Source organism: Ambystoma mexicanum, chromosome 2p (genome assembly GCF_040938575.1).
Source record: "Ambystoma mexicanum isolate Mex_15411 chromosome 2p, UKY_AmexF1_1, whole genome shotgun sequence".
Lineage (NCBI taxonomy): Eukaryota > Metazoa > Chordata > Amphibia > Caudata > Ambystomatidae > Ambystoma > Ambystoma mexicanum.
This window is the reverse complement of record NC_090923.1, coordinates 834,578,080-834,594,332: the sequence shown is the minus strand read 5'-3', so window position 1 is coordinate 834,594,332 and position 16,253 is coordinate 834,578,080. Positions and strand designations below refer to the sequence as shown.

At 47.9% G+C, this 16,253-nt stretch overlaps 1 protein-coding gene across 1 annotated transcript in view; it reads right to left on the bottom strand.

Annotated features, from left to right (window-relative positions):
• SAE1 (SUMO1 activating enzyme subunit 1) overlaps nucleotides 1-16,253 on the bottom strand; it is a 1,106,078-nt gene that overhangs the window by 971,781 nt on the left and 118,044 nt on the right. The window contains exon 2 of the mRNA XM_069644537.1: nucleotides 10,663-10,774. Coding sequence (XP_069500638.1) covers nucleotides 10,663-10,774 — 112 coding nt within the window. The remainder of the gene's footprint in view (nucleotides 1-10,662; nucleotides 10,775-16,253) is intronic.

Here is a 16,253-nt window from a genome sequence, read left to right as displayed (position 1 = left end):
CCCGAGGCAATAGCCATGCAAACTGCCTCCAGCTGATGGGTGACTGCCTCGCTATCCCCAGTTCCTCCACTAACTCTCTCCACCCCAAACAGGCGTTTTGTCGCACTGAGGCCTTTGGGCGTGTTGTGCCTTCTGGAGAAAAAAAGTATTCATTCTATCCTGTAGGGCTAGTCCAGGTCTAATGGCGAATTGTCCATTGTTCCAGGTTCCCCCAACCATCAATGTAGCCCCAAAAGGACCTATGTAGCCCCGAAAGGGGTTTGATGGGGCAGTTACGTGAAAGTAAAAACTACATGACCATTTTAAAAAAAGTTTGTTTTTTTTTTATCACACTTGCGCCTGTGTCCTTTTTCCCCTCGGAGGTTGACTCATTAAACTCATCCAGCCAGGCCGCTATTAGGCCAAGGGCTACACTGTCGTCAGAGCATTTTATTTTGACCATAAATACCATTACATGTGCATCCCTTGACTATGACAGAGCACTCTCAGTTTGGGTTATTGATCTGGCAGTCTGGAAGCCTTAAGAAAAAGAAAAGCCCCCCCCAAAACATAGTAGGTAGGGACACGTGGAGAATTCCCAGGCAGTTCCTTCAATTCACCTACCTTTGCCAGATCCTTTTTGTACAATGTGCACAGGGAGAGGGGAATAGATTAAAAGGAGCGCAGAAAAAAATAAATGAGTGGCCTTCACACCACACACTAACCAACATACTAACTAACCCCAATATTAGGCTTCAGTGGCCAGCGCTTTTCCTCTGCCTGAAGCAAATGAAAACCACTGCGGCATATCATCCAGAAAAACACACCCTCGGCAGAGCATGGTTTTTCAATCTCTGCACCACCCTTTAAGCAACTGCTATCTTGCTTTCCTCCCACTAACCAACAAACTTTCCTTTCTTGCAAGACCCTAAGCACCAAGAGAGAAGGTAAAAGAGAAGCCATGCAACGTAAGACCAAATAAATGAATAACCAAAACTGAATTTCCCAACACTAATACCTGAACTAGGAATAGGATTGTAATTGTAGAAACCAAAAACCCAATCACTGAATAATCCACGGAACACCCACCAGCCATAAAGGTAGAGACAATCTATTTCCATACAGCTGTGCAAAAACAGACAGGGAACCTGGCATAGTATCCACATCCCAAAACAGGAACACCATAGTTTTTGTAGTGTTTTACCCAATGAACCTCATACAGTAAAGTCTCAGCCTACCCATGTGACATGGACCAGAGCCTTCAGTGCATCTGGCCATTACACGTAATAAGACCCTATTCAGCCTTTTGAGCCTATGTGTATTTCTTTCCCGTTCTGAGGTGCAAAAACAGCCCTTCATTAGTGGCATTTAGCAAGTCACTGAAAATACCTGCACCCCGGGGAGGGGTTAACATACCTGCATAGCCATCTGGGCTTTTATGTGCGTGCCAACCAATCAAACATCTACCCAACCATGGCTGAGGTTTTGCTCTACTAATGGCTAATTCCAGGGCATCTCACAAATAAAATCCTGTCAACTTTGGCAGTTTCATATGGTAACAAGCAATCACATTAGTTGAAGTTTAAACTGCAGATGAGCATATAAATTACAGAAACAGTTTGGCAAAAGATTCCCGGATCTAGCATCTTGCAGGGAATAATATCTTCTACAAGGAACCCTACAAAACGAGAATGCAAAGAGGTGGGGGCGTGGGTGGAAGGGCACCTGGGGGCGTGGGTGGGAGGGCTCCCAATCTCACTCACTGGGGCTCATACTACACAGTTTTGAGAATTTAATGAAGGAACAAGCAGACTGTGGACTCTATAAACCAAATATTAGTTGGACTTATCCCAGGAAACCAGCAGGCTCCCAGAGTCGGACTAAATCTCTTTAGTTTGCGTTAATCACTAGCCTAACTCTGCACAGGTGGAATTACCGTGGTCTGAGAGACCAGTATACAGAATACTGTAACTGTTGAGTCTTAATGCTTGTGTGGCCACACCCAGAAGTACTTAGTGAAGAAACCAAAATAATGGAATGCGGTTTTGTACTGTGTGACTGCTGACATTTTAGCAACCTCCTGGTTCTATGTGCTGATAGAAAAGGTGGAGTCAGTGGAGGGATCTGTAAAGCAGGATCTGTGTAGAGTTAGGCAATGTTCAGCCCAGTTGAGCTAAGCATAGTATGAAGGTACTAGCATTAACCTGCAATGTTGCAAGCAGGTGCATGCAGTAAAAGTGGAAAGGAATGGTGGTAATTAGATTTTTCTTCCATTTCAAAGACCCTCTGGTTTGCAGGGCGTTTTCTCAGAGTTCATAACTCTCCATGAGGTAGGATGGCTAGAGCAGTGAAGTGAACTCTGCGGACAGGACTAAACTAAAAGCTACAGTGAATAATTGTGTGCATAGGAATTACCTTTCCCAATAACGACACAGTAGGAGAGGGCGCTAGAGGGCCACCCAAGATGGCCGCCTCCTAAGAGAGCTCCGTTGGGCTCCAATGAATCCTGATCCATCGTAGCCCCTGTGGTCGCTAAACCTATCCAGTTTGCAGCTGTGCACACTCCTGACACCCTGTGGAACATCTTGGTGTGACTCCCATGCCAAACCGATAGCTGACGCCCGAGTTCTCCTGCCTGCGGTCTGGGGCCTGCCGATCGCCGCCAGAAGCGAGGGGTGTCTTCCCGTGTATCCGCGCCAGCATACGCAGCAGACGATCGGAGCTGCGCGCCGAGCCACACAAGAGGGCGGGTGGACGTGGGCGCGACAGCGTCCTAGAGACCGGGCGGTCTCTGTCCCCGCAGCGGCCCGAAGTCCTGCGGAGTCCAGGTAGGGGGACGCAGCCGGAGGCGGGCGGGGTAACATATCATCCGGGCGTGGTAGCCCTCGCTCTCCTCGCCCCACACCGGCGCCTTCTGTGTCAGGCGTCCGGACGTGAGGACGCTGAGGTGGCGGAGTGATCCCCCGCGGAGTAGCCCCGGCGAGACCTCTCTGGCCGGCTCGCCCTCTGCATGCGACTCCGAGAGGAACCTGGGAGCCGGGGACAGCGCTGAGGCCCGCGTTTGAATGCCTGAGCTGCAACTCCTCCAGGACCATCCTGATTTGTACCAGCCGAAGATCCTGGCGATACCACACTCCAGAGGAGGAACCGAGGGTCTCCGCCCGCTGGCGCGATTTGGGAGGCAAGCCTGTCCCCATACCCCCTCCCAAAGTAAATAGTGGGAGAAGGAAAACTTCACTTAGAGCTCCATTTTGTCCGTGAATGAACACTGAAGTGTGCTCCCTGAAGCCGCATCCTGCGTGAGCTCCGAGGCCACGCTCCACTGGCACGGCAACGTCAGGCAAACCGCAGCTGAACCAGCTGGTTCCCCCAAACTCGGAGTCCAACCGGACGCTTTCTCCTCCCTGGCTCACCATACCTCTTCTTTGGTATCCAATATTCTCACTGGCCACCATGGGAAAACTAGACAAAACCCAGAAGAAGCTACACTTTGAGGCCAACTCTCAACATAAAACTGCATCCAATAGCAGATCTGCATCCCCTACACAGGACATTGGAGCCTCCGAAGACCAGACACCCCACCAAGACATCAGGGAGATCCTGATGGATCTGAAGACCGGTATCAGCGGGTTGGGATGCAAATTAGACGCCCTGTCGACCAAAGTGGACCAACTCCAACATAGACTCGATAAACATGCCGACAGGCTCGACAACGTAGAACAACGTGTATCCGACCTGGATGATGGGACCGCGGCCCTGACCACTCGGGTCCAAGCACTTGAAACCCAGATGAAGGTTGTGAGCGCCAAAAACGAAGATTTAGAGGGCCGTTCTCGGAGGAACAATGTCAGGATCACAGGAATTAGAGAACAACAAATCACAGGCAAGATGGAAGATTTCGTCGAACAAATGTGCATAACCCTGTTCGGGAAGGAGACCCTATCGCAGCTGTTTGTCATAGAAAGAGCGCACAGAGTACCAAATACAAGACCGGCACCTGGCATGCCCCCAAGACCGATAATAGCAAGGCTGCTGAATTACAAAGATCGCGATGCAGTGTTACAAGCGGCCAGAATCAAAGGGAATCTGCAATATGACGGCGACTCCGTCCAGTTTTTTCCCGACTTCTCTCAAGCAGTCCAAGCGCAAAGAAGATCTTACTTATCCGTCAAATGACGCCTACAGGACAATCAGATCCTCTATTCCATGCTATATCCGGCGAAACTCCGTATTCAACACGAAGGGAAGGCACAATTTTTCAATTCCCCAGACGAGGCCAGTGAGTATCTAGATCGGGCTGGCTGCAAGACCACTGGCAACAATCCGAGACCTAGGCGTGAAGATCGTGCGAGAAGAAACCCTCCGTGACACAGAATCTCGCACATGAGTGACGAGCTCCTTCACACCCTTATCTTTAATACACAATGATCACCACAGGGATGAACTACTGTCGTTACTGGGGGCCCGGCACCCTCTTGGTGGGCTACTAGCGCCCCCAGCACTGCAATGTTTTCAGAGCTGTTCTCAAGGGAGGGACCTCCGTTGACCTGGTCCAATTTTGGATTGGCCATGCAAGGGAGGGTATACACAGCGTGGGCCTGTTGGGGGTTGCCTACGCAGGGATGGGATTTCAAAGTTACCAAGTTGGCCCCCGTTAACCAGTTACGTTCGAGCATGCGACGATCGCGGATCACTTGTCCAAAACCTATGTTGCACAATCAGCCCCTCTACGCTTTTGAACACTATCCGATCCACTTGATCAGTGTGGCACCGGGTTCCACATCTCCACTGCTGCAAGATGGGCACACTTAAAGTCGCAACCTGGAACATCAGAGGAGGCAACCAGCCCTCCAAACTCAGGAAAGTTCTGCAATATTTAAGGCGCCACAAAATCAATATCGTCATGCTGCAAGAAACTCACCTCACGCCATCGAGAGAGCAACATTGGGCCCGCTCATGGGGCTGTCATAGATACTTTTCCTCGTACTCTTCATATGCGAGAGGAGTCGCGATATTGATCGACAAGAAAGCCAACTTCAGCCTGATCAGCTCCAAGAAAGATGAGGAGGGTAGATCTCTGTTGGTGCGGGGCCTACTTGCTGGGAAAGAAATAGTTCTGGTGAACACCTATGCCCCCAATGTAGACGGACCGAATTCCTTTAACTGGGTCATGTCAAACTTGGGCGCCCACACCTATGCCACAATCATCTGGGGTACAGATCTTAACACCCCTCTGGCCCCTCAGTTCGACAAATCACATGGTTCAGGCAACAGTATTTCCAAGGCCAGCCGCCAGGTCACAGAGATTTGTCAGTCCTATGAGCTGTTTGACATATGGAGACACTTACATCCGAACTCCCGAGACTACACCTTCCACTCAGCGGTGCACAATACCAGCTCCCGCATCGACTATCTACTAGTCTCCATCCACAGTCCATACAGTTGGGGCCCCTGCCTTATTCTGCCACGCTCGCTCTCCGACCATTCCATGGTCACACTTGAGTTTACACTATCCACGACCCCGAGGATCCCCGTGGGCTGGCGATTCAAGACGGGCTCGCTTTCTGACCAGGTCTTTGCAGACGACCTTCAACAAGATATCACCACCTTTCTTGAAATAAACCAGGGGTCAGTGGACTCAGCTGGAACCTTATGGGAAACTCTAAAATGCTACGTGAGAGGCCAATGCATGGCCAGAGAAAATAGCATCCTGAAGCTGATCAGGCGTGAACTGACAAATAGTGAACAACGCCTTAAAAACCTCGAAAACAAATTAACAACATCCCCGGACGCACTAACCCAGGCCGAGCTACGAGTGGAATTGTCAAAATTTCATGAAACAGCCGACCGTGAACTGAAATTCCTGGGGCGCAAGCATAAGATCAGACAATACGGGGAGGGACAGAAACCTGGGGCGCTCCTCGCTCGCCTTCTGAGATTGGATCAGGCACTCCCTAGAGTAGAATGCATCAAAGACGAGGTACTAGACAGGGATGTCCTCTTTCGGCCCTCATATTTGCCCTGGTCATGGAACCTTTGGCGTCCAGGCTAAGAACACATCGAGCCAACAGAGGCATCACCCTCGGCCCACATAAACTGATCGTCTCCCTATATGCAGACGACGTGATGCTGTTCGTTAAAGACCCCCAAATCAACCTTAACCCAATCATGCGTGAGGTGATCCGATTTAGAGGCATTTCTGGCCTCAAAATAAACCACTCTAAGTCGGTTATATTCCCGCTTACAAAAGCCACCTCCAGATTTCGGGATGATCACGGATTTCAATGGGAAAGCACCGGGGTTCGCTACCTTGGCATTCTCATGTCACTTCAGCACGAGGAGATCTTCAAGGATAACTATGGGCAGGTACTTCGTTCCCTTCAGGAGCGCATCCAACGTTGGAAATCACTTCCCTTAACGCTCTGGGGGAGAGTCTCACTAACTAAGATGATAATTCTCCCTAAACTCCTCTATCTGTTTACGAACATACCCCTGATACTCCCACGATCATTTCTTCAGAAAATCAGAAGCCTTATTCTAGACCTACTTTGGGCTGGGAAACCCGCTAGAGTTGCATATACGACACTGACCTTACCAATAACACAGGGGGGCCTGGCACTTCCCGATATCGAGAAGTACTACTGGGCCGCACAAGCCCAATTTTTGAGCCACTGGTATGCCACTGACTACGTCCGCCCACATGTACAAGTCGAACGCGCCCTGGCCTCCCCAGACCTCTTAACAGCGGTCATCCTGAGCAATCTCCCGGTTCCTTACAACACACTGAACACAGTTTTGTCTTCATATGCCATCTGGGGGAAAATTGCACGTAAATACGAAATACAAACGAGATACTCCCCTCTACTACCCATCAAATTTGTCCCGGGCATCCCCCTGACCAATGAGAAGGTTTTTCTAATATGGCTTGATAAAACTAATATTCGCTCAATCGGAGACCTCTTTCCAGAGGGGATGTTCCTAACCCCACAGGCGATCAGGGAGAGGGGCGGCACCACCTCACTGGATATTTTTCTCTATTTTAGGTTACGGCACACCCTACAGGCACACTTCCCAACATTCCCCAAACAACCGCCAACATGGACCCTACTTCACAATGTGATCCAGGCGAGGGGCGAGGGGAGGCTAGTATCCACAATTTACAGCTCACTGCCCGCTGACACATCGGGGACCACCAGAAAGGCAAAGCAGAGATGGGAAGCGGCCCTTCACACCACAATTCCCGACGACGATTGGGCATATATCCTCCGACAGACCCAAAAAGTTGCCCTGAACACCCGCTTCAAGCAGATCCATTTTAACTTTGTCCACCAAACATATTACACACCCCAAAAGAGACATCGACATCACCCCGGAACATCAGATCAATGTGAAAGATGCGGCGCCCCGCCGCTGACTTCATCCATTTAGCGTGGCACTGCCCAGGAATAGCCCGCTTTTGGTCCTCAGTTCTACAGCACTCAAGTGACGTAATAGGTGAAACACTAGGCCCCGACCCGACCATCGCACTTTTATCTGCGACAAAACACCTCCAAACCCCAATCCGGAAATTAGCTTCACTGCTCCTGGTGCTCGCCCGTAGAAGGATAGCCTTGGCATGGGGCCGAGGTCCCCTTCCCTCCTTTACAACATGGAAGAAAGATATTTTATACTGTCAAGACCTAGATACTGAATTCACTCGGACCCTTCCTCTACATGCGCGACCGCCTGATATCTGGGCCCCCTATGTCAACTACTTACTCTCTGCCCCTGATTCTGTGAGTTCTCAATCCTGATCCCACAAGAGATATCGTCAATACAGCTCGCCTCCCGCAACTCATCACGTACACCCGGCGAAATAAAATCTGATGCTGATGAATCCCATCAATGACTGTCCGACAAGCGACCTCTGTGAAAGTTGCATATGCTGTGAACGTACTGCGTAACGTTTGTTTCCTGCTTAATGAAAGCAGACTGTTATTGTTTATGTTTGCTAAAAACCAAAATAAATAATTTAAAAAAAAAAAAACTACACAGTAGGAAAACTTCTCAGCATAAGGGTACATATACACAACGTGGTCCTCCAGGGCTCTTTAATGGACTTCTGTGACTTGACCCTACAAAAAGACTTTGAAAAGAACATATGCCTAAGAAGTACAGTTACCCCTAAGTTACAAGTATAAGTCGGAGGGGGCACGGGAAACCATGAAACACAGGGCCTTGAAAGTATTTGACGCCAAAGATGAATCACTTCCCTCATCCAGAGGGTTCAGAGGATTCCAAGGAGGCAGGACTAAAATGCAGTCAGGTTTTCTAGAGTAAAATCTGCAGAGTGGTGCCCTTTGAGCAGCAGCAGTGACAGTTGTGGTTGAGATGATCAACAAAAGAACCAGGACACCGGAGGAACAAACCCTGACACCCAGCTGAGGTTAGAGGGATCCTCTGGAGAAATGCATGTGAAGAAACAGGGCGACTCAGCAACTAAATAAAGATACAGCAATGGTGACCCAAGTGATGGATCACAGTTGGTGGTTCAAATAAAATGCAGCATGACAAGCTACTGGAGGTATCCAGCCTGGGAGAAAGGTTAAATGCTCCCATTGCATAGAGTAGTAAAAAACAGATTCACATGAGGAGAGAGCCATGCTGGGTCAGCTGAAAGATGCAATGCTCGGATTCAGAGGTCAAACACAGGCGAGCCCTGAGAGTTGCAGAGCCACAAAAACACATCCTGAAGCCAGGATCCAGTTTCCCCACTGCATCAGATCAAAAGGAGCACCAGAGAGTTCTTTTGATCACGGGAGACGCAGAGCTTTGCCTGAGTTGGAGTCCCAAAGGACAGCAGTGAAGAGCCTTTGCGTTCATTCTCGGGTCAGTTGCCTCTCTGGATGCTTCAAGATTGAATGACAGCAATTCTAAATGTTCCTGGTAGAGTGTGTCAGCTTTTATGCCAAACGTTAGGGTGCAGGGCAACCTTAACCACCAATCATGCACACCCACCATTCAAAGACTTGGCGACAGCCAATTATTGCCTGCTTCTAAACGCAAACCTTTTCAGTCATTCTACCAGACAAACTCCGGAATGTGCATTCCAGAGGAATCCAAGACATACAACTGTGGCAATTACTCCAAGTAACCTCACACATTCTCTGGTAAGCCCCTAGCTGATGCTTACATCAGAAAAAATAACCCTGCATGGTAATTTCCTGTCTTCACCAACTTACACTCAAGGGAAACAAGTCCAGTTGCCGGGATACTGGATTTCACAATGACTGCAGCTCCATTTTGGAATCCTACAGAAAGAAGAGATTACAAGAGGCTACAAATGGCTACAATTCTTGTGACCTATCTTTACGATCAATCAGAATCAGTACAATTGTGTGCCGCTAGATACTGACCCCACAGGGAGACCAAGCGGGCACCAGGGAAGTAGCTCCCACGAGTGGGTTTCATAAGGGATCCTCAAAAAGACACAAATAAGGGTCATGCCCCCACCAAGATTTGGACTGAAATCATTGTGGAAACCATAAAGACAAGCAAAGTGGAGGGCACACACAAAAGTCCATCATTACATACTGAACTGGTTAATGGGGGAATGGATAATGGAAAGATGCTAGACTGAAACGTTTACCAGGTCAGTGTGCCCTGGCTTTGTTCTTGTAGCGATTGTAGGTAGGGGAGCCATCAGAAGTGGTGGAAAGTACTTCACCGAGGTTAGCCAACTGGCTCGTAGGTCCTATGTCAGTGGTGTTCAATCACTTCACATAATACAAAAGGGAGGCAACTTTTGTGTAGATTTCGTTTGTTTCAATAGTCAGATGATTTAAGTGTAAATAATAAATAAAAAAAGGCTTAAAGACAAGTAGTGCCAACTGAAAATTCAATAGCAACATTTCGCCCACGCCCTTCATGCAGGTTATGAACAAGAGTCAAACAAGGTTGTTCCCGCCACAAATCAGGTAACAGTATAGGTATTTAGCTTGCACAACACATACATAAAGAATAGTCTTCAAAACATAAGTTTAATTTGGGATTTTCCTGTATTTAATCAATGTCTGTTAGAATACTGCACAGCCAAAGGGATAAGTAAATTGTGTGTCCTGCTCGTTTTGACGACAAGTGAAGACATTTTGGCACTGCCTCACACACACACACACACACACACACACAGTACAGTCATGCACTTTTAGCCCTCCTCTGCATGAAGTCCCTTTGTAAATCTGCATTTTAAAAGGTTTGTCTCCAGATGTTCTCAGTCAAGGACATTTAGAGAGTATAATTTTCCATACATGCAACAAGTAGAAGATTGTTTAATGACAACCATTCATCTACTGTTACACTTTCATTTGAGCCAGACTTGATAATCTCAGCTACTGCTTGAACCTTGACAGCTATTCGAACCAGCGAAAAGGTCGAAAAGGTGGAAAAGGCAAGGCAGCGAAAAGGTCTGCTTCGTTGCTTTTTCCACCACCAATGAGTGCATGATTCGTGGTCATTGAAAAAAAGCTAGTCAAGAGGGGCACGTTTATTTCCTTTTACTTCTTGCACTGGTGGTCAAACATTTCAAAGGCATAGCAGGTACAAGGTCAATAGGGTTATGTGGTCAATAAAGAGACCTTCACCAGGTTAGTTGCTGGCAAAAAGGATTTTATCACACCAGTACATAAATACAAATCAATTTCATACCTGCTGATCATCCAACATAGTCAGAGCCTTGACTCCAGCCAAAATAAGATTCTTTGCCACTTCCGCCCCAAGACCCTTCATTCCCACTAGAAGAACGCGAGAAGCACGCAACCTGGAAGAAACAAAAAGACATATAAAGAATCTGTGTGGAATTTATCTGGAGGAGCTACACAAACAACTTCAACTATTAAAATGCTAGTTTACAAATGATTGCATATACAAAAGAAAGTAGAGTATTATATTTATTTTAATTTATTTGTAGAGCGCAGCCAGGCGGGGGGCATCTTGGTGCTGAATCTTACAGGAAATGCAGTAAAATATACAGACAAAGATGCAGTTCTGGAATACAAAGGCAATGTACATACAGGTTATATGCAGTGCATAAGTTTATATACAGAGATTTATACAAGAGCTTGTGACATATGTACAGCGAGGCGTGTTTGCATCCATTTAGTCAAGTTATTATGCAGCTGGGTTGGGTCTTGCGCTCCTGGAGCCATCCTTTGACCTTTTTACGGAATAAGAGGAAAGAGGGTTTTTCTCTTAATGCTACAGGGATTGGGTTGCAATTATTTGCAGCGAGGACTGGGAAGCTGACCCCTCCTGCGTGTTGTTTGTCTAAAGCGTGGCATAGAGACACAGTGCGACTGAGCTGTTCTGGGGGGGGGGGGGGGGGGGGGGTCGAGTGGATGAGTGGTGTGAAATAGTGTTGGTCAGGTAGGTAGGTGCTTGGTTGGAGAGGCACATGTGAGGGAGAGTGTTTTCAGGTCAATTCTTTGATGTTAAGCCAATCTATCGACTGTCTTGTTGCTCTGATGTGTTGCTTCCTGGGAATGTTAAGGGCTGATCAAATAGCGTTATTTTGCCTGACTTGCATTTTGTTGATGTTTTGTTGTGATGTGCCCAAGTATAGTGCATTGCAGTTATCGAGCTTCGATAGGACTAATGCTCTCGCTATTGAGATGCAGTTAGTTGTCGTTAGAGAAGGGCGATAGGCCGTAACGAGCTTACAAGTGTGCGCTGTGGTTGATGCCAGTGCACTAGTTTGTCTCATTAAGGTGAGAGCGGAGTCAATGTAGATTCCTAAGGTTTTCACAGCATTGGCTACTTTAATGATGTTGCCATTGATATTGAATGACGCGAATAGGGCATCTAGTTTGTTTAGTTTGGCTGAAGACCCGAGGAGAAGCAGCTCGGTCTTCTTCTTGTTGCGTCAGAGCCTGTGCTTCGCCATCCAGGTTTGAATAATGTTGTAGTTGTCATTAAGGGTCCTGCGGTCTACAATGTGATCACCAGTAATGGGGAGGAGTATCTGGGAATCTGGGCATCGTCCGCATAGTTGGTATACGTGACCCCCAGATTGTCAAGTTTGTCAAAAAGAGGCTTTGTGAACACATTGTAGAGAGCAGGGGACACACAAGATCCTTGTGGAACCCCACAGTAAACTGGGGTGGGTGAGGCAGCGGCTGTGGATGCAAATACCCTCATGGGTCTGTTGTTGAGGGAGGACTTGATCCAAGCATTCGCTTTGTCGGAAAGTGCGCAGCAGATAGGAGATGTTGGCCTAAGATATTATGGTTCACCAGGTCAAATGCCGCAGATAGGTCAAGGAGCAGGGCTAGTTTACCCTTGTCTTTAGGTCGATTAGCACTGTTTCGGTCCCATGTCTGGGTCTAAACCCTGATTTTCTCAGGCCTAACAGGTTGTTGGATTCCAGTTGTTGCTTTATCTGCAGATAAGCTGCTCATTCCAAGATTTTTTAATAGGAAGGGAACCGTAGTGATGGGTCTGTAATTGGAGTGGTTGTTGGAATCTAATGATGTTTTTTTTAATAACAGGAGTACCCAGGCGTCGTTCAGACGGTTAGGTACTGTGCAGGATTTGAAAGGCATGAATGAAAGAGGTGATGAAAGAGGCGAGTTTGTTGGCAGCTTCCTTGATAAGCGAGGCTGGGTAGGTGTCCCCCTGGCAGTTGGTTGGTTTAAGTTTCTGAATGATGGTCTTAACCTCTTTGATCGTGAGAGGTGTGAATTTAAATTGTGGTGGGGCGTTTTTAGAAAGGGAAGGGGAGCCCCAAGTAGGAGCGATATAAACGATAAGGGTTTTTTTGGTTTCTATTTTCTTTAGGAGCATGGTGATTTTGTCTTGAAGAGCGTTCTGTGTATTGATACACCATAAAGGTATCTTTTGTACAGGTATCAGGAGGTGAGGCGGGTGATTCCAGTTCTTTCAGGATGTTGAATAATTCCTTGGTATTGGACTTAGCTTTGGGTATGCGATCATGTCTTTGCCTGTACAATGGTAGTTAAATGAGGCTACGGTGAAGTTGTCTTTATTTAGTGCATAAGGGGAACTTATCCAAGAGGCTTCTGCCATTCTCTTCATTTTCCTGAGTGTTTTGAAATGTGGAGTATACCAGTTGTTGAGATGGGCTCGCGGTTTGGATTTGCGAAGTTTGAAGGGCGCTATGGTATTGATGGCCTTAAGGATGGTTTCATTGTAGAGATCTACTAATGAGTGATGGGTTGTAGCAGTGGTAGAAGTTTCTCTAGGGTGAGATTGCGTTTATTTCTGGTCATCGTGGCGGGTGCTTGAGCTTGGGGAGTGTGTTACGCTCACCTGGCTCCCACAGGGGTGTCGATCGGACCCGGACAGCTGCGGTCTCCTCCAACGTGAAGCGTAGTGCAGAGATGACAGACTGGACTGGCCTGCTTAATCTAGTCTGCTTGACCCGTAGAAGTATTCTCGTGCAAGTGGAGAAAGGGATTTAGCCACCCGTGGATTCTAGTAATGGCACCCCACTGTTCGTCCCACTAATCACCTCCGATATTCCCTTTCAGTAATATCACCTTATGTTTTTGAATGATGAGCTCTCCATCCTGCGTGGAATGAAGGGACGCGTAGATACCAGTTACTTCACTGATTCAAAGGCGTTGGAAGAGTTCCGGGTGAATATTGACTCCGAGGTTCCTGGCGAGAACCCGCAAGTATGAAGTCCAAAGAGTTCAATATGTCCGATGTTCACTCTTGTCCCATTCACTTCTTGTGTTGCAGCCTGGTCCAAGAGAAGATTGTCTTGTGGCAGCTGATGGCGTTCAGATAAGAGTCTGTATTACCCAACACTGTCCGGTAAAAGATGCGTGTATTTAACTTGTTTTCTCTCTCCTTACAGGTGCGGCGTAAGAAGTTGCGGGATGTTAAAGAATAATGCCTCCGGTGGTAAATCAGGTAAGTCTATGGTGGTAAAAAGAGTTTGTATTTGTTGGCTCTCTCGGCTCACCTTATATTTCTTTTGTCCCCTAGATGCTGGAGTTCGGCGAAGAAAATGATGGAGGCAGAGCCGAATCGAAAAATGCTGTGAGAACTGGCAAGTATGGCGCGGCGCTGCAGCGGGCGATGCGACGCATGCAGAAATAATGTCCTTTCCAAGTTCGAAGACGTGATGGATCCGGAATCAGTTAAGGGAAAGGTTAGAACACGGAATGTCCGTGTTCTAACCTTGCCTTCTTCTTTCCTCTTTTTCTAGGAGCTCTGGATTCGAGGCGGGCGTGGCAGAAGACTGGATGCTGACTGCAGGCACGGTGAGCGTTACGCTGCTGGATGCAGAAGAACGCGAAGCCTGTGTTGCTGTTTGGGCATGGTTTAAATAGCCTTCAAAGTAGTCCCAGGTAAAGTTCCCCCAGGACCAGACCCAAGTAAAAAATGGTCCCTGAAGTAAAATAGTCCCATTCAGGCCTCACGTTGGCTTGACTCCATTGCAGCATGGTCTGCATGAGGTAAGTAATGTACATGAGCAGGACTGATTTCCTCTATGAGCCTGGCGCCAAAGGCGCCAGGACTGTACCCAGACAGCCCCTAGTTGGGGCTGCTGGGCTTTCAGTAAGCACCTGGATGCCTGCTCCCGGGGCTGATGGGCTTGGTCCGGATGCCCGGGGGTAGGCATCATGACAGCGTGGGGGGCATCACGTCTTTGATAGAGAACGTTATTAGGTGGTGGTCAGTCCAGACATAAGGTTTGTTGGCGAGTAGGTCAATATCGCAGTTCAGGTCTGCTAGCCAATCTAACGTTCTACCTTTGTTGTGTGTGGGGTTGGTTATCCAGTGTGTGAACCCTAGTTCGGAGATTGTGTCCTTAAGGGCACATGCTTTAAGATCTTTAGGATCTTGGAGACCTAGGTTAAAGTCCCCCAGGATAACTACTGGCGAGTTACTTTTGGTGTTGGAAGATAGCAGGAGTGATATATAATTTTCAAAAGTAGTTGTTGGGCCTGGCGGGCGGTATATTAGGTGGATTGTGGTCGTAGATGTGGGTGAAGTGGGCAGTTTGATAGATAATAATTTGGCTGATGTAGGGGTTGATTGTTGACCATTTTTAGGCCTAGAGTAGTTTTGTAGATGAATGCTATGCCTCCTCTTTTCGAGGTGTTGGCATCTGTCGGATCGTATGATAGAATAGTTATCTGGGATGGCTAGAGCAAGTGATGGGCTTGAGGCTGGGTGGAGCCACGTTTCCGTGATGGCAATGAAGTCCAGGTCATGCAGTGTTAGAATGTCAGCTATGTCTAATGCGTGAGCTTGGAACAATTTAGCATTGATGAGGCCACCTTTGAAGGTGGGAGTAGGTTTGCTTAATTTGGCCTTTGGTAGCATGCGATTTGTTTGGGATGCAGTGGGAGTCGTGGCATTGTTGGCTGCTGTGGTCGATGCTGCAATGTTGTTTATTTTGGACAATGTGTGGTGTTGGCGTGACGATCTGGAGCTAAGTTTGTAGTTTCTGAGTGGTATAGAACAGGGAGAAGTGAGGCCAGGTGTGAGTGGTTGATGTGGCTGGAGATTGGTAGAACAATGGGGCAGAGTTGCAAGTGGCTGAGCTGGTGTGGCATGGGGGAGTGTATAGGAGGGGAAGATGGGTTTTGTGTTCATTGTCTAAGGCTAGTGCAGGTAGTCCCTGCGGGTAGTCGGGTTCAGGGTGTCTGCAAGATTGTAGGAATTTCGATGGTAGTATGTGGGCTGAGAGTGGGAGACTGGTTGCCATAGTCAGGCATATGGCGCGTGCTCTGTGGTTGGTCGAGGAAGGCATGGGTCTCAGAGAAGGCCAATCAGTGGGGGATGCTGATGCAGACATGACTAGGTGGATACGGCAGTATGCGATGGCGGCTAGCAGTAGGAGGCAGCAAGGTAGTTGCACGGCTGAGTCAAATAAATTCAGCAGGTGTCCAGGTATGCGCTTAGTGGTCTGGTGAGGGGCTAGACTCTAGGTTAAACGGTTATGGGAGTGAACCATGACAGGCTAGGGCCAATGTAGATTAGTATAGGGGGCATACAATTGCTATAGGCTAGGCATAGTTTGAGTTCAAAAGTGCTAGTTACAAAAGGCTGGCATACTGTTAGCTCACAAATTCAAGTTACAGCCTGTCATACTGCATTGCAGAGCCTTGCGTAGCAAGATTCAGCGACACATTGGTAAGCAACATGGTGCGAGACAGTTGTGGTGTGAAATTGAACTGGTGGGGGTACATTTACCCTATCCAGATGAGGATTGTGGGGGAACACACAGCGAGGTACAGGTAAATAACCAAATAAAAGTTGGT